We start from the raw sequence: 21,302 nt of genomic DNA, 5'->3' as shown, positions 1-21,302 counted from the left end.
TTGTTTTAACGAGTTTCTCTCTCTACTTTCATTTCTTTTGAAAATAAATGGAGCACTTCGATAGTGATTCCCCGCCACGAGCGAGTCACAAACGCTGACTTTTCCAATTAGAGTTGGGGAAAATGCCGGCGGAAGTGCACCGATATCCGGGGTGATGCCCGGAATGGCGCCGATGATGCCCCAACCCCAAATGGCGGGGATGATGCCCGGGTACTACAATATGTACCCCCTTGGTGTGGGATGATGGCCCAAATGCCCGGGATGAGTGCCGCGATGACAGGGATGATGCCTGTCATGCCCCAAATGCTCGGGATGAGTGTCGCGATGCCCGGGATGATGCAGGGCATGGATCTATTGTCAGGTGATTCCCCCCAAAGTACTCCTCTGGAGACTCAGTTCACCGGCATTGAGACTTTCTCTTTTGAGGAGTTGAGGATATCTCCGGTCAGGGATTCTCCCACTGAGATGCCATCGGCGGCAGGGAGGACGCGGAGGCAAGGGCAAGGGCAAGGCCACTACCTCGTCTACCCGTGCGGGGAACGAGGGTGGGACGGGGGCCGAGGGGGAGGAAGCCGGCAGGAGAAAAAGGACCATATGGAGCATAGAGGAGTGTGTCGCCCTGGTAAAGGCCTGGATCAATGTAGTCGAGGATCCCTAAGTCGGGGCTAACCAACATATCGACAGAATGTGGTGGCGCATTAGCCGAAGCTACCTCCAATTCAAACTGCCAGGGGGGAAGCCTCACGATGGAGAGCAATGCCGGAAACAGTGGGAGCGGCTGAGGAGGCAGCTCAGCCGATTTGCCGGCATCTACCAAAACAACCTCCGCACGGCAACCAGCGGCATGTCCACCGATGATGTGAACCTTTTGTCTCACCAGCAGTACCCCGACAGTGAATTGGGTTTCGGGGATTTCAAATATTGGGATGTCTATCTTGTGGTGCAGACTTCCGCCAAGTTTAGTTCGGGTGTTGAAGCTGGCTGGCCGAAGCGGACGAAGATCAACCCCTCCAGGGAGTACAGCAGCAGTGTTGGTTCCCACGAACTCCCTGAAGCCGAGGCAGAGTTCCCAACCCCTCAATCCGGCCGCCGTCGCCCGGTTGAGTAAAAGTCCGCGATGCTGATGGCTAGGGGAAGCACCATCGGGTCCGGACCCGAGGTCCAATCGGCAGCTCCTTCCCAGATCGATCCCGAGCTCCCCGCACTCGCCCGCATACAGCAGCATGATTTAATTTTAATCACCATGGAGAAGTGGCTTTCAGCGACTGATCCCTTATACAAGATTATGCTGAAGGATGTCATCGACAGTATGCGCCGCGATTTGGGGATGCCACCCCTGCCCGAGAATTACGATGGGGTTGGCGGCGGGGACGACGAGGAATGAGACAGAGGCCACATTTGTCGAAGCTGTAGGTTGTTTTTTTAACTATGTATTTTTTTTATTAATTATGTATGTTTTTTGTTTTAAATAAAGTGGTTGCATTTTCTTCGTATTTGTGTCGAAATTTTAATTCCGTAAATTGTTTAATTCCGTAAATTATGTGTACATGGAACATGCTAATTTTTTGTCTAATTTGATTATAGTTCATCGATTTTGGTCGTAAAATTAAATATATACTTAATTTAAATGTATAATTTTTCATGGCTTCCAAAACCAGAACTTGACCAAATTGCAACAATTTACTACTTGTTATCATTAAAAAAATTAGTAGGCCTAGAGATTGAGAAAGTGTGTAAAACTTACGTGAAGCCAAGAGGCAAAGAAGAAAGAGCGATAGAGTTGAGAATTGTTTAGCCATTTTGAGAGTTAGATTTTAGGTTGATATTTAAGCTTCAAACGTTCATTAACTTTTTATAGTGTAAATCTGCATTTATTGAAGAAAAATAATAAAGCTTACTTTAATTCCATTGATAACAACTTCCCAAGATTATTCATAAAAATATAATGGATTTCTATTTCAGTTATTCTTCGTAATTGCACATATTACAAAATATCAAACATGTCAACTACACCACATATCATATATTGAAAGTAATTGTTTTTACAAAAGATTAAAAGTTATCGTTAAAATATTATGTCTCGAAAGATAAATTGTTGTGTAAAATATAGGCAAAAAAACAAAATATGACGTGGAGTAATATTAATAATGGAGATGCGGGGTATCGATCCCCGTACCTCTCGCATGCTAAGCGAGCGCTCTACCATCTGAGCTACATCCCCAACTGTTTTTGATCTGTAATTTTATTCATTTTCATATTTATTCCATTGTTTTAAACTTCATTTCATTACCTTACTATTTCTCAGTTAACTATCTAAACAGACTTGTTACCTCAATTGGGCACTAATACGCTAGGCCCGGCCCGTAAACTTAATCCATAATTTCAGAGCCCAAGTACGGTTTTGTCCAATCCAAGTATTATACAAAAAAAACTATATTATACATATGTAGTTTTTTAGAAGAGTAAAGGCCAAAATTGATACTGAATATATGTTTATTTTACGATTTTTATCCTAGACAATATCTTTTGAATTTTTGCATCCCAAACATTTCAACTCGGATCACAATCGGTCCAAAAATAACTTTTCCGTCAAATTTAACCGTCAAATTAATTCGGATCACAGCCGATTTAAACCCGTTGACTGTTAAATTTGACGGAAAAGTTAATTTTGGACCGATTGTGATCCGAGTTGAAATGTTTGGGATGCAAACATTCAAAAGATAATGTCTATGATCAAAACCGTAAAATGGAATATGTTCAGGATCAATTTTGTTCTTTATTTTTTTAGAATCGTAAGCAATTGTTGAGTTCTCTTATGTGAAACATGATAAATTTGCTGGGAAAATGAATCAATTATCTAAAAGAAAGTTAACTTTTTATCTTTTACAATGATTATTTTATTTTATTCGATCCTTTTTTATATGTAATGACATAACATTCTAGAACATTTATTATTTCTATATTTTGACTGGCTGAATGAATCAACATTTTTAAATTGGTGGATTGTGACGTACACGTTCATCAAATTTGATAGCTCTACCTCACTGGATTTTGAAAATAGAGATCCATTGACATATTTGATAGATAGTAGTATTTCTTATAATGGAAAGAACTTTGAAAATTATTTAATAACCTATCACTTGCAATTTTTAAATTTCTTTGGAGGAGAGAAAGTATGACGAGATTAATTTTAAATTATTGAGGCATCACAAAGAAGTTTAGTTTTTAATGTTTGCTTAGTATATTGTGATATGATGTTTTATTTCATTTTACACGTGTATATGTATATTGTAAAACATAAAATACTTCATAGCATAATTAGTACTGTATTTAAAAAGGATAAATATGTGTTTCAAGCTTCATATCCTGGTGACAAACAAATTTATAACAATGAATTCGATTTAATTTCTTATCTATTCATTACCTAATGCCTTCAAGTCAACTCGACCTTCCTACTAAAATATAGACAACCATCTAAAATTATATATTAATATAGACACGTACAGATCGATGACGTATGGATTCAGGCCTAAATTTAAAATTAATTAGTGCCATTTTCTAATTTACTAAAAGTTAAATTCGATTTAAGAAGTAATATTAGTTTCAAATTTCAAAATTATTGATATGTTTTTGTTCAAAAGTAGTATTGCTAGTGCTAGTACTTTCTTCACAAATATTCATATGTAACTCAAGTCTCAAAAAATTGTGATAGAAACATATTGTCATACTTTGCATATTTAACATGCATGCATAGAACTATTACATCCGTTTACGAAAAAGAGTTACGACTTTTTCATTTTGATTCGTTCACATAGATCAATGTATATCTGTTACACTTGAATAGATTTTAAGCACTTTTTTCCGCTATCACTCTCTTTACTAATTTTGTATAATTCATTATAAAAACTATTTTTCGTGAACAGGGTAGTATTAACCCCTCCATTCACAAAGTAGTGTTCAATTTGATTTTGGCACAATTATCAATAATTTTTCGAGTGTATTGTGAATGAAATAAAGATCCTAGCTTCTTATAGGTTCAAAATAATTAATTTTGTTGTATATATTACGAGTGGAACAAAAGTTTTATACTTTCTTATAGTACAATAATAACTATAGTGGAATAAAATAGCAACATAAAATGTCATTTTATGAACAAATGTATTTTAATTAGGAAAATACGAATATAATGCATAGAATATGCTTATTTATTTATTTTGCAACCTCCGATTTTTCATTTTTTAAAAATTATTAGAAGCATCTCCCCCTCATCCCATTCCACCATCGTTGAATTTCCTCTCTCTACACCACTTTCTTCCCAGAAAAAACACGCACCACACGCACTCAAACTCCTCCCATGCTTCTCCCCCTCCCATTCTCTTTCCTCTGCGCAAAATTCTAGAGAGATGATGGGCGTGATCAGCAGCCGCTGCTCCCACACTTCACACATCACCGAGATCATTATAACCAGCTTCTTCCGCCACAAATTTCATAGTTTACTCATCTAGTTAGCTCTCCTGTGGTGTTAATTTAGTTGTCGGATGCCGCAGATTCAATCATCAATCCCTAATACGGCAGATTGTTGAAATACTTTCTTCGATTCGATTTTTACTGTATTAATTTGAGTGTTAGGGTATCGGATATGGCTGGTTCAGCAACGATCTACGGCGGCGCCGATGCTCCGATTCAACGCAGATTTGATCAGCCTCTTGATTCAATTGCTGCAGAATTCTCTCTTGGTATGTGAACTCTCCCAAAATCAAATTAAATTTTCTGCTGCGTTGACTTTTGATGATGATTTGTGCTCTGATTCAGAATTTTAATTGTAGCTGGTTGTGTGATGAACTCAAGTGGAATTCATGCATCTCTTGTTTGTGATTGTGAATCAACTGGTGTGAATTTAGTGGACATGTTTGTGCAATTCTTCTGTTTATATGCTTGTATCGTTTGTTTGATTATTAGTTGATTCAGAGATTGAATGAGCTTTTTTATCTTATGAAGTGAAACGAGCTTGTTTATGATGCTAATTGTACGAATCAAAAGCAGAATATCGAGTTATTTTGTTCGTGGATTTGAAATGATCTCGTATTTCTTTCAGGCTCGAATACAATGCTTAACTTCGGAGCTGGTGGTGGTGGGAAAAGATCCAGAAACATGGTTTACTCGTCTTTAGATCAAGAGGAGTTCGGAGAAGATTACTTGGATGAGTATTACAATCAGCAAGAAAAGAAGAGGCGCCTTACTGTCGATCAAGTCCAGTTTCTCGAGAGGAGCTTTGAGGCAGATAATAGACTAGAGCCAGAGAGGAAGACTCAACTTGCTGAAGAGCTTGGGTTGCAGCCTCGGCAGATTGCTGTGTGGTTCCAAAATCGCAGGGCGCGTTGGAAGACAAAGCAGCTGGAAACAGATTATGAAACGTTTCATGCAAGATACGAGACCCTGAAATCGAACTATGATAATCTTTTGAAGGAGAACGATAAATTGAAGGAAGAGGTGATGGTAAAGCTAAATCTTGAATTTGGTTATAAATTTCTGAAAGTGTGGCCTTTCCTCATGTGTCTCATCTTGTACCAGGTTCTTCGTCTCAAACAAAACGACCTTGGTGGAGATACAGATAAAGAAAGCCCACAATTACTCAACTTCAAAGGACTGCCTGAAGTAATTCCTGAAGATGAAGAATCCAATGTACAGAGCTCAGCTAAAAGTGAAACGAGTAATGTGGGCAGTCCGAGGTTGTCTGGTGGGGTTCATTCTCCTGTGTTGGAATCAGGTGGTACTTCTCACGTTTTTGGTTGCGACTACTCAGATTCATCGCGGATTAGAGAAGACAACATACAAGAGCCTGACTATGTCCTTCCTCTTAGTTCCTTTTACCATGGGTTTCCAGTTGAAGACCATGCCTTCAACTTCTGGTGATATTGAGTTCTATGGCTCTATGGGTATGCATTATCCATTCCAGTTACTTGTTTTTCATTTTAATCGTGATAAGTGGATCCCTACTCTATGCGTGCACATAAACACATACATAAACATTATTATTGCAAAAGGTTGTTTGTACTTTTCTTTGTGATCTCTACCGATAATTGTTGCTTTTTTGGCAAGATTTTATTGTATCAAATATTGTTCAAAACTGAATTAAGCTGTGTTTGTTAATGATTGTTGTCTTTATTGTTGATGCACTGACTGCTCGAGTGACAAACTAATTGAAGCAGGCTGATAAAATGTAAACCATATGTCTATTTGGACATATCCGAAAACTCATACTGCAGGAAACAAAGTCATAAGCAGGGGCCCTATTGATTTTGTGTTCTTGTTAGATTCAATATTATTGGAATAATTGAGGGAGTTTTGTTAGGGAGCACTGCTATTTTTGTTAAAAATAACATCATAACTTAACACCATGTTTTGATCCCAGATCACCTCTCAACTCAAATAAGTTGGAGGGCTATTGTATGTAATTGGTTACTATATATGTACATGACTAAGAGGGAGATTTAGCAAGGTTTTGACATAGCATTTTAAGAATAGGTGCATCTATCAAGATCTTGGTACCTATAGACTATCTATAGTTGTCCTGGTACAAAGCCTTGGAATCGCGCAGTCGATTCATATTCGGGGAAAAATCACTAAGGATCTGGAATCCTGACGAGAAAACACAAATGCACGGTATAACGTTGAATTGTTCGGACCTGACTTAAACTAGAGTGGAGCACACATCGACTGTGAAAATGCACAAAATGTAGTAACAAAAGCATATTGAAATGCAATTCCTAACTCAAAGCTAGTTCATGAACTTCATATCAACTGGCCATATCAACTAGATTCATCAAAAAAGTCATAAATCACAACAGAAGTAACTAAATAGTTCTAATGGGAAATGCAATGGGGGGGGGGATTTATGTTCAGAACTCAATCAATCAACAAAGCAAGAAGTAGATAAATCTCACAAGAAAAATCAAATCTTTAATATTGGTCAATGGTGATAAAACATAATTCGAATCTAGACTGAATTAACTTAAAAGTTGCTTCAAGAATCACAGCATATGTTTGAACGTTCATATGAAAACACCAAACAAAAATCCCTTTGGTCGCACATGGTATCAAGAATACGACCTCCGTATGTGTTCTTCTTCAGTCGCCCTTCTTCCGGAAGGAGCAGCCCTCGGTGAGCTTGGCACGGCCACCAGTCGGTTGGCATAGCACGGTCTGGCAATTGCCGCACACGACAACCGTTTGGGAGTGGCTGAAAACAGTGGTTCTGCACAAACATACACAGATATCAACAAAATCCAACATCAATTCATACTCTCACAAGCTCATAAATCCACACATTAATCAAATTAATTGATTAAGCATTTCAAATCAAGTAATAACAGATTCACAATTTCACAAATTCAGCGATTAAGCTCAGAAATTTAAATTAGAAAGAGAAGCAACTCACATATTGAAGCAACCCTGGCACTTGACATCCTACAACAATTACAACCATCCAATCAAAAACAATGAAATAAACAACAGCAATTTTAAAAATAATCAATTAGCAAAAATCGAAACAAAGAGAGATTAATTACCATGAAGAAAGAGTTTGGGGATTGCACGAGGCGCTTGAGCTTGTGCTTCCTTTTCTCAAGCTCCGCCGGTGGGTTAAGCAAATCGATGTCGTTCGAGAGAACCTATAGAAAAGCAGCAATTTCGTCAAATCAAGGAAAATTCAACCGCAATCAGCTACAGAGATTCGCAAAAACAGTGAAAAATTACCATCTTTGCAGCTGCTGAAACTGGGCGAGAGATGTGAGAACGAGAGAAGAGGGATGGCAGCTAACCTAGGGTTTTAGTAGGTGATTGGGGGATTTAATAGTGGACCAAATTAGGTATTAATATTTGGGCTTTTAATTGGGCGTAAAGCCTCAAATAGATAACTTTAGACCATTATGGAAATTGTATTGGGCCTAATGACACTCATTACAGGTAAATTGTGGTGGATAATTAATTTATCATCTACTTCCTCCGTCCATCCTTTAAAAATGTATTTTAACTTGATACGGATTTTAAGAAATTTATTGATTTTATAACAAGAAATGATTGAGAATGTTAATGTAAATAAAATATGAGTATATTGAGTTAATAGAGTATGAAATCCACGTACTCCCTCCGTATCATAAAAATAGAGACTTTGGAAATGTCACGGTTTTTAATGCGAAATTGATAGAGTATGAGAGATGTAGAAGAAAAAATGATTGAAATATTGTTAGTGAAGAATGAGGTTCACCTTATAAAAGAGAAAGGACTTACCAAGAATAGAAAGGGGCTTTTTTGGTGAGGAATGGAGGAGGAGGACCGGGAGAGTAGGCAGCGGTGGTGACGGGGGGAGGTGGCGTGGAGGAAGGGGACACGAGGGGGGAGGCGGAGGCGGTGGAAGAGGTGGCATCTATAAAAAGAGTGGAGGTAAAGGGAAATGGGATGGGGATTGGAGGTGAGTGAATGGGGTGTGGGAAGTGGACGGGCATGGGGATGTACACCGATTAAGAGTCATTCTTTGCTTTTGCTGCAAGATTATAATATATGTAAACATACGTGAATTGAAAAAATTAGTGAAATGTGAGCTCACTTTTATGAAATATTTTAATTTTCTATAATAAAACGAATGTAATGAGTTAGTCGAAATGTGACATGTTTATTCTTTATAGCTAATAAAATAAAATGAGACTTTTATTGGCAGATGCATCAAATTTTGAACGAATACATTTGTTTATACATTCTCATAATTGAAACGTAAACATGTACTACGTAACAAAGAAATTGGTGAGACCATTTTAATTTGTTTTGGAACTATGCATCATTTTAACAATTGATAGTCTCATTTGGTTAGATAAATTTCACGTTATCAAAGTAGATAGATTTTAAACATTAATATCCTCTTAAATTCAGAGAACGAATCTCCAATGAGAATTGTAAAGTCTATAACTATTTTGGAAAATAATTCTAAATTGTAAATTCTAAATTATTAATGCCAAACATAGTAACTACAACAAAGATCTAGCAAACTTTCAACACCGAAAAAGCAAGAAATCATGAAGTCCAAAAAGGCTTCATATGTATTATAAACATTACCTTCTAACATGATAATAAATGTCTCTCAATCTCATATATAGACTAGAAGTCTATAATGCCATAAATAATAAACTCAGAAAAATTGATTCTAAATAAATTATCTTCTCCAAATACAAGAAAAAGGCAGATTTCCTTCACTCCCATCAAATGTAGTAGGTTGTTGATCTTCTCATACAGTGTATGCTTGCTGGATCGTATCGATGTCCAGACCCTTGAGCCTAACTACCGACTCAACGTGCCCCTTCAGCGTGTGCAGCTCCCGTAACCTACACGCAACGACACAATGTGAGCAAAAACATATCTGCAGAATGCCTAGAGAAATAAACTAAGTATAGTCACCAACATATCCTTACCTCGCGATCTCAGCTCTTCGTTTAGCTTCCTCTGCCAGCTGGTTGAGCTCGGAGAAATTGTTCGTCTCGTTGAAGAGTTTGGTGTCTGGCACTTGCAGCCCGTGGAGGGTTCTCTGCGCGTGTGCCCATTGCAGCTCACGGTGCTCCTTCCCGAAATCCTTTTGTCTAGTGAAAGCAATCTGTGACACAAGAAACAAGCCATCGTGATCATATTCATAACGAAAATGCACGAGGGTTATGTGTACTTACTCCGTCATGCAAAGTTTAACACATTTTGACCCGACACGAGTTTTAAGAAATGTAATAGACTATGGGTTGAAAAAGTTAGTGGAGTATTAGTTTTATAGTAGTAATGAAATGTGGGGTCCACTGCCAAAAATGGTAAAATTGAAATATGACAAACTTTCAGGGGGCGGAGGGAGTATATCGAAAGCATAGATTGATTGAAAGTTACCCTTCTTTCGAGAACAAGATCCCAAGCTCTCCCGCTAAGAGCATAACGCGTGAAGAACTTGATGATATCGAGAGGGATGTAGGTGATGATGTTGTAAAGCCAGATCACGCCTGCCCAGCCCCAACCGATTCCTTCAATCGCTGCGAAGCTCCAGCTTGCATATACCGCGATAAGAGTAGCAACCTGAAAGGCAATACTGGATTAGGTCTGTGTAGTAGTGAAAATCAATAAACCGGTACGATGATCGAATTGCTAACCAGTTGAGCAATGGCGAATGCAGCCACGAGCAACAAACCAGGGCGCTCAACAAACGACCAGCTTCTTGATCTTGTCACGAATATGAGAGCCTGGCTGATGGTGCTCACTTGCAGATATATCGCTGAAGCGAGCTTCCTAAAGTCGTCGTGGGCAGTTTTCTCGAGTGTCGCCACCCCAAATACTCGCTGCCAAATCATTTGGCGATAAATGAGATAAGAATATAATCAAGATACGTAGTAGGAGTATAACTTATATGCAACTTGAAAACGAGATGAACGAACTTACGGGAAAGAAATCTGTTTTATACGCAGCCCAAAAGAAGATGACAGTCATCATTGCTAAGTAACCACCAAGAACTATCCCGGTTGCGAAGATTTCAGCGAGCTTCCAGCTATCCGGAAGAGGAGATGGCTTAACTCTGTCTTTCGATATAGTCATGATGGTACCTTGATCATATGAGTTGCAACATAAGTTCCAAGAGAAAATGTAAAGCGAAAGAGACTTGTGCTTGAATAGTCGAAAATGTGTGTGGAGAAAGGTGATGTGTGAAAAGCTAACCATCATTGAGTATTGCAATGATAAGAACCATAAATGGCGGGAAGTCGAATTCCCATATCAGCGCTAACATCATGAAACCAACCTGGTACACAGAAAGAAAGGGAACGACATCAATAATAGCTCGTGTAGCAATAAGGAGTTTTCCGAGTGCTGGAAACCAAACCAATATTAACTTACCACAATACGGATTGTAATAGAAACAGCGTAGATCTGTCAATAATAACGAAAATTGATGAGATTGTGAAATATTTGCTCACAAAATGTTGCTTCACTAATACACAATCTATTAGGCCAATTGTATGAGAACAGTAGAGCTATCTAACGAGGGGTGTACCGTGTAGTTCTTCATTCTTTGGAAGATTGCTCGACTGGTGAGAACAGCGCTGATGATAACACTGAGTCCAGGTTCAGTAAGGACGATGTCAGAAGCACTGCGTGCTGCATCAGTTGCATCGGCCACAGCAATGCCGATGTCAGCCTTCTTCAGAGCAGGAGCGTCGTTCACTCCATCACCAGTCATTCCACATATGTGTTTTCTAGCTTGCAGGCGCTTTACAATCTCGTATTTATGCTCTGACCAATTCCCGATATGCACGAGTCAGCGTTCATCAGATTCCATGGTCAAATGAGATTCAAATTCGAGACTCAGAAAGAGTCGTTACCTGGGAAGACACCAGCAAAACCATCAGCTTTCTCGATGAGCTCATCGATCGGTAGAGCAGCAATTGATTCATCCTTGTCTTGTCCTAGTAAAGCTGATGACGGGTACATGTTAGTTCCCATTCCTAGCCTTCGTCCCGTTTCCTTTCCTATCGCAAGCTGATCCCCTGTTGAAACAGACAGATTCAGCATCAAGCTTGTTGTAATAGCTTAAATTGTGAAAACATGAAGATTTACCGGTTATCATTTTGACATTTACTCCAAGATTTAATGCCCTTCTTATAGTTTCTGCACTGTCGTGTCTAGGCGGATCGAAGAGAGGCATGAGGCCAATGAATTGCCATGGTCCTCCGGGGCTATCCTTCGTTCCTTCTGGAAGTTCCTGCAGGAAATGTACGAAAGTTCATATTAACATTCGATACATAGCATCAGGTGATAAAAGCATAGTACCGTATAATGAATGGTACCTGGTATGCAACAGCAAGCGATCTCAAGCCTCGTTCTGCAAACTTATCGATCACAGCATGAACCCTTCGCTCTATGTCCGACTTATTGTGTGCAAGGTTTAGAATCTGAGAATGCATATCGTGGACAATATTTGAGGAGTGACATTCATGAAACGAGCAAAACCAGCATGAACAACGACAAACTGTACCTGCTCGGGTGCACCTTTGCTGACCCTGTGCCACTTCCCTTCACCATCTATGTAAGTTAACGCCGTCCGCTTGTCAGTGGGGTTGAAAGGAAGGAAGTGCACTTCTCGAACTCCAGCACGTGCCTGTTCACGGTTCAATTGAATTAAAGTCAAAACTTGCAAAACGTTATCGTTTTTTAGGCAGACAAAGTGCCAAGAGCTACCTCTTTCGGATCAGCCAGCATTCCTACGATAGCAGCATCTATGGCGTCCTGGTTTTCGGTTCGAGAGGCTCTAGCCGCCATCAGAACAACGGTATCTGCATCAACGCCTTTTGCAAAAACCTGTGGACACGAAGCTACAGTCAATATAGAAACATATTTACATCCAATGATCGAGAAAAGGAGCACAAGCATACCTCGATGAGATTCTTATCGACAGTAAGTTTGTTTAGCGTGAGAGTCCCTGTCTTGTCGCTGCAAAGCACATCCATGCCCGCCATCTCTTCGATAGCAGTCATTCTCTTTGTTATAGCTCCCTGTATGTATCGCCGTGTTATGGAATGTTCAGTAAAGAAAAAACCAACCAAACCAGTATGTAAATTCCAGGACCTGTTGAGCCAAACGATGAGAACCAATCGCCATTGTAACCGAGAGGACGGTTGGCATGGCTATCGGAATTCCTCCAATGAGGAGAACAAGAAGGTTGTCAATCCCAGGCCGGTATTCCCTGTGCTGAATAGGGTACATCACTATTATCTCGATAACCATCCCCACCGCGATAGAGCATATGCAGAAGTTTCCAATCGCAGTTAAAACCTGAGCATAAGCAGTACAACAATGAAAAAGAGACTTAGCAACATAGTGCATATCAAATATTAAAGAGTGCTTATGCTATAACGCAATGTACCTTTTGGAAGTGGCCGACTTGATTAGTGCTATCGACAAGGTGAGCAGCCTTTCCGAAGAAGGTGTGAACACCCGTTGCAATAACAACAGCTTCGAGCTCACCCTGTTTGCACGTGGAGCCAGAGTATACACCGTCTCCTGGCCCCTTCGTCACAGGAAGGGATTCCCCGGTCAAAGCTGACTGCAAACACGAGATCACGAATTCAGGGAATATATAAAACAATACATAGCTTGGTCGACAGAAAGACACGTACCTGATCAATTTTAAGGGGATCGCCATCCAAGAGACGAGCATCAGCAGGAACTATATCCCCGAGCTTTATGCTAATAATGTCTCCGGGCACCAAAACAGAAGCCTCTTCCTCGTTCCACCTCCCATCTCTCAGAACCTTCAGAAAATAACCAATAGATCAGACAAACCATGTGACTATTAAACACGAGTTTCCAATAAGAGACAATATCGGACCTTTGCTTTTGGAGCAAGACGAGCCATGAGAGCAGCTGCTGCGTTGCCAGCATTATTCTCCTCGATAAAACTGATAGTCGAGTTGATGAATAGCAAGGTAATGATACCCACAAAGTCCTGCCAATCCGGAGGTTTTCCCTGCCATGTTCAAAATCAAAGATCAGTGCTTCTCCACCACAGAAAGCAAACATTGGCAGTAAACAACGTCCTTACTCCTCCGTTGGCAAGGGCGATCGCCATAATAGCTGCCGCTTCCATAACCCAAGAAAGAGGATTCCACATAAACCCCAAAAACTTCAGGAATTTACTCTCCTACAGCAAGCAGAAACCCATGATTTAGTCCACCTCAGTATTCATAGAATTAACAACAAAAAACATTTCATCAAGAAAAAAAAAGAATCTTGAAACAGAAAGCAACTCATAACTACATATTCTAAACAAGCAAATTCCACTTCTAGCACTATTCACTGAGCACATAATTAGCGCAAGGAAATGTAAGCACATAAAGCCAGAAATTGAAGGACAACTTTTCAATAAAGAGAAAAAAAAATCTTGAAACAGAAAGCAACTATAACTACATGGAGTAGAAACAAGCAAAATTTTAGTACATAAACAAGGAATTATGATGCAAATTTCACTTCTAACACTTAAAAATCACTAAGCAAATAAGTACAGCAAGGAAATGTAAGGACATAAAGCCAGAAATTGAAGGACAAAAACTCAATCAAGAATCAACACCTTCTTCTCTTCAAGCTTGTTGTGTCCAAAAATGACCAACCTCTCTTCAGCAGCCTCACTAGCGAGGCCATCTTTGGTGCATCTCAGATTCTCAAACACCTCATCAATGGGAATGTTTTCCTATACACACACACACACACAATAGCATCAGCAATCAACTTCACAAAATCAAGAAAAGCCCAAAACCAAGAAAATGGATAAAACACTGCTGGTCAGATCCATTACCAAGTCCACAGTCTCCCTCAAGACAGCATCAAGAACTTCAGGCTTCTCCCCCATCTCCACAAAACCAACACCAAAAAAACTCCCTTTTCACAAAGAACACTTTTTTGAATCAAGAAACACCCTGGGAAGGGAGTTGTGCAGAAATCAAAGGCAGCCCAGTTGAAAAGGGGAGGGATTTAAAGCATTACAAAAAGCAGAATTTGAAGACAGCAAAAGATGAGGCCAGCCCACCAGCTCCAAATCTACAAGCAGTGGTGGCCGTTACAGCGGTGCATTTCCCCTTATCATTTATTTATTCATTCAGAGAATTTACTTCTGAAAGGAATTGATGTAACAAGAGGAGTTACAAAAAGGGCTGTAACAACTACTATTAACCAAACTTTCGTTGATGTTTGGCTTTTATAAAAATGGGTACTTGAACCATCACACAGCAGCAATTCACTTTTACCCTCCCTCCCTCCACTGTTGATGAAGAAAGTGCAAAAGATTGTCTTTTTTTAGTGTCGTTTTCTTCGTTTTTGTATTTGCTTTAAAGTTTATAGGCAAAAGGTGAGTTAGGATTTGAAGAGATTGGATTTTTTGGTGGTAAATAGATTGAAACCAAATAATTGCAGATTGGCTAGAATCCATGAACGCACATGGCCTCTCTCTCTCTATCTCTCTCTCTCGAGCTGCATGCTGACAAATTCCAACATTTTTTTTACTTTTGAATAAGACTAATTATGAATTATGATGTCTATTTTTAGAGGAAGATATTCTTCCCAATCAATTAAAGAACAAATATTGTTAATTATACTAATATTTCTGTTATTTCATATGAAAATGAAGTGTAAACTGTGTGATGGCAAAAAAACATGTATTTTTTTATCTATTTATGAATTTCGTTCCTCATTTGAATATATCATTCCCTCCTAATAAAGAAATACATTTATGATTTGCATTTTTCGTATATACTAGTATTAAACAGTGGCTGTCGATTATACAATATATATACTTAGTTTTTTAAATCTCATTGTTAAGAAAAAAATCTACTCTCTTCATCCCAACTAAGTTGAGTCGTATTCCTTTTTAGAATGTCCCAACTAAGTTGAGTCATTTCATTTTTTTTTAAAAAAAAACAAAACATCCAATCACTATTTGTTTCCCAACAAAAGAAAAACATCTTTTTCACCCCTGTTAATTAACTGTTTATTTTACGGGGTGGGATCCTCTGCTGTGCTGAAATGCGCAGTAGCTAGCCCTGCTGCTCCTCACAAACCATTAAAATATTATTATATTTATTTGATTTATATATTTAATTTATTTGATTATTTAATTTGTTTGTGAGAGGCAGAGGTTGTTGTGCATCTCACTACAGCAAAGGATCTTCATCCTTGTTTTACCAATTCATTTATCGATGTAATATTCAAAAAGTTAAGTCAATAATGATTTATTCACATGAAAACATTTTTTACCCCTATTTATTACCAAATTTACTATTTTGAGTAAAGATGTTGCGATTTCAAAATTAAATTAACAGTTAATGTTAATTAAATTAGACAACGTAAGGTGATTGGTGAATATCAATGAACTATAATGGTTCTGATTTCAATGTTCAGTACAAATTAATTAAGTAAATAGTGTCTTAATCAATAACAGTAGGATTTATTTTCTTATTTGGTTTATTTGTAATGCAACTTTTTGGAAAAGTTGATAACATATTGGCAAAGGTTTGTTGATTGTGGTGAAATTATTGAAAAGGCTCGAAACAATCATGGTTCAAATAATTAAACCTTAACAGTACGTGTCGACCAAATTAATGCACAGACATATATATTCTTTTTTTTTATAGAAATATTTTAATATGGGAATGACTATGTAAGAAAGATTGGTGCAGAAATGATGAGTAACAAGTGTACATGAAGGCGACATTTTATATAGAATTTTTAACTTAAAAAGATTATAAAAATAGTCACAGACTCAGTGATGACTCTGCTGTTTTGTCTTTAAATATAAATGGATTTCTACTTTTTCAAAACTCTCCTTTCCAATAATTACTTTTTGTTTTATTTGATTCCACCAGTTTATTTAAACACCATGTAATGAGAAATGTTAGAAAATAAAAAAAATTAATGAAAGGACTAATAGTACATACGCCAAATATATCCAAATTACAGCTAAAAATAAATCCATGTCATATTTATGGGAAATTTTTAAATAGTACTCCCTCCATCCCTGAAATTTTATCACATTTATCCATTTCGATTCATCCCACAAAATTTGTCACATTTCACTTTTTACCATTTTTGTAGTGGACCCCACATTCTACTAACTCATTCTTACTCACATTTTATTATAAAACTAATAGTAATACTTTAAAGGTAGGACTCACATCCTACCAATTTTTTAACCCACTTTTAAGTACATTTCTTAAAATTCGCGTTCGGTCAAACTGTGACAAAATTTGAGGGATGGAGGGAGTATATATCTCTGGTCGAATTAATAAAAATGTGCACAACTAGTACTTTAGCTAAATTAATTTAATTGATAGCAATGGCGGATCCAGGAACAAAATATCGTGGGGTCGAACAAGATAGTAAATATTTATTTAAAATAATTATTTAAATTAATTATTTTTATAAATATATTTTTAATATAAATAATTCATGCGAGTATCGATAATCTTAAAACAATATACTCCACTTTCTTCGTCCCGTTATAGGCGAGACGTTTCTTTTGGATACAGAATTTTGGAAAAAGACGTTTATGGAGTTAACTGAAGAAAGAATAAAATATGATCTTAGATAAAACAAAGATGCAAATAAATAATAAAGTAAGAGAGAACAATTATGTTATACTACGTATTTTGACAAAAAAAATGACATACACATAGCATAATTTTTCTGTAACATACCAAATTTTTAAAGATTTAAAAAATTGAATATGAATAATAAGGTTGAAAATTTAAATTATAAAACTAAGAGTGGGAGAAATTAAGAAATATTTACTTTATATAAGTAGGTGGTTAATTTAGATGAGTTGATTTTGATATACTGTAAAAAAATATTACTATAACATTAATTGATATTTTAAGATGAGAATATATTTTTAATGGACTTCTAAGAATTAATTCAAATAAAGAAAAATATTTCAAAGCCCATTTTACAATTAGATAACATATTTAAGATATTTAATCTTTTAAATTTAGTTAAGTTTATTGATGCCGGTTTATTCTAATTCACGAGTGAATATAGGGATGAGAAAACAATAATGACATCTCCAATATCATTCCTCTTTCTCTCTGAAAACAACAATGACATCTCCACAACAGTCTACCCATCCGGCTGCCTCACTTCCTTCCTTTCTCTCTGATCAGTCTCCTCATCATCTCACATGGCGTGAGGACGTGAGGTGGGAGCGGAGATGTGAATGTCGTAGGGTCGGAGGCCGAAGAAAGTAGCTTTCCGATGCACTCCGGGGCAGGTGGTGGGGTCGGCCGACCCCGCCCGACCCCACCTGGATCCGCCAGTGATTGATAGGTGTATATATTTTTTATTTAGTTTATCCCCGTTAGCCTATACTATATTTTTGTATTGTGTAAATAGATTTTAATAAACAAAAAAATCACGGTTTTTTTCAATAGATAATCAACGAAAATTCACTTTTATCAACATTCTTTCCGGTGAAAATTAAGGTAAAATATTATCACATCAATATTCCATAATAACCCCATCATAAAATAGAATAAAAGAAAGGGAAAATGGGCTATCCGGTTTTTTCCCATCCTATCCCAATAAATTTATTCACCCAACAAACATATGAAAATAGAAAAAATAAATAAAACAACATAGTTTCCATTTCTTTGAATTTTAATAAACGCTCCCCTAGTCAAATAGTAGGAATAATTCGAGTATTTTTTATTATTTCCGATTCTTTTCTGCAATAAAATTGCCATTTCCAGAAAAAGAAACAACAGTTGTGGAAGACAATAGCCAAACACAGGCTGTTGAATGAAAACGAAAGAAGTGAGGTGGGCCCCATCATTCATGTGGTGCATGTAGGCGAATAGTAGACAAGCGCGTATGGTCGACGTTTATTTTTATCGCAATTAATATAGTAGGGCCATGCAAAAATTAATTTAGGGCACATGACATTTGTCTCCTTATCATTTAACAAGTACTAACTCCGTACGGCCATAATCACTCCTATTACACGCATTTAATCATTCTTATTCGACACAAAATTTTATCCTAGTATTGATTTGCCTAGGTAGAATAGAGAATAAAATATAAACGAAAAAAATGCTTAAGTTTCAATAGAAAACATAGCAAATTGCTACTAGCAATTATCCGTTAAAGAGATCGAAGTTTGACTTGAATCGGGCAATGTGGATGAGGTGGGAGGGGGACGTGTTGGGCAACGCTATAAGAGGCGGGGGGAGTGAGAACAGAGAAAGATTAGGGGAGAAGAGGGGTTCGAAGGAGGGAATGGCGTGTCATGAGGAGGAAAGCATGTGGATGCTCGCGCCATGAGTTGCACGCATGTGAGACTTTGTCTTTATTAAAAAAATATTTATGTGATTTAAAATTTAATTTTGTATAACAACTAAAAATAGAAATTAGTATACGGATAAAAATTATTCCTATAATGTGTTCATTATAAAATTTGGTTGTTAATAAAAAATTAAGGAAAAAAATAGGATGGATTGGATTGGACTAATGCCTCCCATATTAACACATTTTTTCCCTATTGGTTAGGTGGATTTCTTAGTCAGACAGTAATTCTATTTTGTGTTTAACTAAACGAATGTTTGTTAGGTGAGGTATTAATTACGCTATAAATAAACAAGAATAGAGAAAAATGGGAGGGAATGTACCGATTCATGTCAAGCCATACCTAATTTAGTAACTTGTGAAGGAGTTCTTTTCCTAAAGTAAGTTTTGGCATATATAACTTTTTGGACTTAATAATGTTAGGTCCAAACAACAATAATAGTGATGAATAACATAAATATTTGATACATAACAAGCCCGATTTATTAACCTAACCATGAAATTGAGACATATATCTGATACATTTTGGCATTTAATTGACTTCTATTTCCAATCCTTATATAAGGTACTCATAAAATGCAAACTCTATATATTGTACAAACTTTAAATTCTAACACAATATCACTACAATATAAAATTTCAAGATTTTGATGTCTATTGACATTATTATTATTATTATTATTATTATTATTATTATTATTATTATTATTATTATTATTATTATTATTATTATTCTGTCATCTATTGATATTTTTTAATAATTCAAATTATAGTATGGAGTTTATACAATATTTAAAATTTGCATTTACGTCCCTCCTTATATAAATATTTTCTTATTTCTATTTCGTATTCAATTGCCTACTAGTACTATTTTTTTCTAAAATTTCAGCAATCTCATAATCCTCAATTTCTGACAATTTGATCTTTATCAGCATCAGATTAGTGGTCTGACTTTCAAACTGACTTCACAGTTTGAATGTTCCAAGAATACAATTAAAAAATTTATACTATATGACATGAGAATATGAGATAGTTTTCATTATCTACGTGTGTTCATAATTAAGCATACAATCATTAACACATTGGTAATAAACATATATACATATATTTTTATCAAATATAATATTAAATTATCGGTTGAATAACATGGGTCCATTATTTGAGAGATAGAGTGCCAATTTAATTGCTTAATCCATCAACTCTAACGACTTGCAGTTGTACTCATGTGCATTTATGTTCGGTCATCCATCTTGGGTTTCGAATTTTATTCAATCAAGAAAATAGAAAGAATAATAAAAATATCTATATAAAATATTAAAATATGTAACAAAAAATCAATACTAATACGAAAAGGGAACGTGTGGAAAAAATCGTAAAGTTCAGACAAATTTGAATCTGTCTCATAGTATCTTTAATAAGTGGTTGGAAAAATCATAAAACTTGAATTTATTCAATATTTACATTAGAAAAGGATAGTTGTCAATATTTAATTATATACTATTAAAGATGTTTTTCAATCAAATAATGTCATATTATTTGGGAATAGATGATATTATTTAACTTATTAGCATCGACATCAATGTATGATTTCTTGGTTATCATATCGGATACTACTATTATATATTTCACTTAAAAATTTTGACATGAGATAATTGTGAAAAAATTTAAAATTATAGACGGGTTTTTTAAATTATGGGTTGAACTAAGATTAAACCCAATTTTATGATTTTTTTTTTCTAATTATTTGCCATATGAAAATACATGAATGGGATGATTGATCTTCTCTCCAATCATTTTTGTAGATATCAATAGTAGTCATTTTATTTTGTGGACCATGTTAATGATCGTGTTTTTGTAAAAAAATTAGAGAAAGTGGTTATTTTTCGTTGCCAACTGCCACTTATAATTCAATAATCAACTGTAGTTATTTTATTGTGTGGACCATGTCAATAATACGTCTGATTGTATGCCGATTTTTAAACATGGTGTATTTATTTAAATGTTACAGTACTCTTAATACTACAAAACACTGATCTAATAATTTCACTATTGATTATAAAGATCGACAAATTGGACAATTTAAAACATAGCACGTATGAAATTTAACAAATCTCACATTACTATTTACACAATTCCACCTTTACAACTTTAAAATTAATTAGTGTTACTAGACTTTAGTAGATATATTTGAGAGTCACCATTGCTGATGTTACCATATATATGTTCATAAAGTATCTTGAAGTAGGGCCAAATATCACTTACATAACTCGATGATAGACTAGAAATTGCTAAGTGAAAGTTTATTCATAAAAGTAATAATTTTTATGTCTAGTGAAACTTTAAACTTGACTCAAATTCGATTAAGATGTGTATAACATCTACACATGAAAAATCAGAAAATGTTAAAA

At 36.3% G+C, this 21,302-nt stretch overlaps 3 protein-coding genes and 1 non-coding gene across 5 annotated transcripts; 1 reads left to right on the top strand and 3 right to left on the bottom strand.

Moving 5' to 3' along the window:
• Window positions 1-2,148: 2,148 nt before the first annotated feature.
• Window positions 2,149-2,221, bottom strand: TRNAA-AGC. Its single transcript has one exon. It is a non-coding gene; the product is annotated as a tRNA-Ala (tRNA).
• A 2,025-nt stretch (window positions 2,222-4,246) lies between these two features.
• Window positions 4,247-6,150, top strand: LOC121782519 (homeobox-leucine zipper protein HAT5-like). 2 transcript variants are annotated; one of them, XM_042180388.1, is made up of 3 exons: window positions 4,247-4,736; window positions 5,096-5,490; window positions 5,572-6,150. In XM_042180388.1, the coding sequence occupies exons 1-3, from the start codon at window positions 4,640-4,642 to the stop codon at window positions 5,911-5,913; spliced, it is 834 nt and encodes a 277-aa protein (XP_042036322.1). In that variant the 5' UTR covers window positions 4,247-4,639; the 3' UTR covers window positions 5,914-6,150. The 2 variants fall into 2 exon arrangements, with proteins under 2 accessions (XP_042036322.1, XP_042036321.1); XM_042180387.1 differs by having other exon boundaries at window positions 5,096-5,496.
• Window positions 6,151-6,934: 784 nt separating this feature from the next.
• On the bottom strand, window positions 6,935-7,882 carry LOC121782520 (40S ribosomal protein S27-2). Its single transcript, XM_042180389.1, has 4 exons — window positions 7,756-7,882; window positions 7,569-7,670; window positions 7,439-7,467; window positions 6,935-7,255 (listed from the first exon to the last, which is right to left on the bottom strand). Exons 1-4 carry the CDS (start codon window positions 7,756-7,758, stop codon window positions 7,129-7,131), a joined length of 261 nt encoding a protein of 86 aa, XP_042036323.1. The 5' UTR covers window positions 7,759-7,882; the 3' UTR covers window positions 6,935-7,128.
• A 1,175-nt stretch (window positions 7,883-9,057) lies between these two features.
• Window positions 9,058-14,765, bottom strand: LOC121782518 (plasma membrane ATPase 3-like). Its single transcript, XM_042180385.1, has 21 exons — window positions 14,363-14,765; window positions 14,138-14,257; window positions 13,613-13,711; window positions 13,400-13,537; window positions 13,188-13,322; window positions 12,935-13,114; window positions 12,637-12,843; window positions 12,444-12,563; window positions 12,250-12,369; window positions 12,047-12,169; window positions 11,859-11,963; window positions 11,629-11,773; window positions 11,394-11,558; window positions 11,066-11,304; window positions 10,909-10,941; window positions 10,732-10,813; window positions 10,459-10,619; window positions 10,173-10,358; window positions 9,916-10,098; window positions 9,462-9,640; window positions 9,058-9,374 (listed from the first exon to the last, which is right to left on the bottom strand). Exons 1-21 carry the CDS (start codon window positions 14,414-14,416, stop codon window positions 9,278-9,280), a joined length of 2,871 nt encoding a protein of 956 aa, XP_042036319.1. The 5' UTR covers window positions 14,417-14,765; the 3' UTR covers window positions 9,058-9,277.
• Between the last annotated feature and the right edge of the window lie 6,537 nt (window positions 14,766-21,302).

Source organism: Salvia splendens, chromosome 20 (assembly GCF_004379255.2).
Source record: "Salvia splendens isolate huo1 chromosome 20, SspV2, whole genome shotgun sequence".
In the NCBI taxonomy this organism is placed as follows: Eukaryota; Viridiplantae; Streptophyta; class Magnoliopsida; order Lamiales; family Lamiaceae; genus Salvia; species Salvia splendens.
This window is presented reverse-complemented; position numbering and strand designations above follow the sequence as displayed.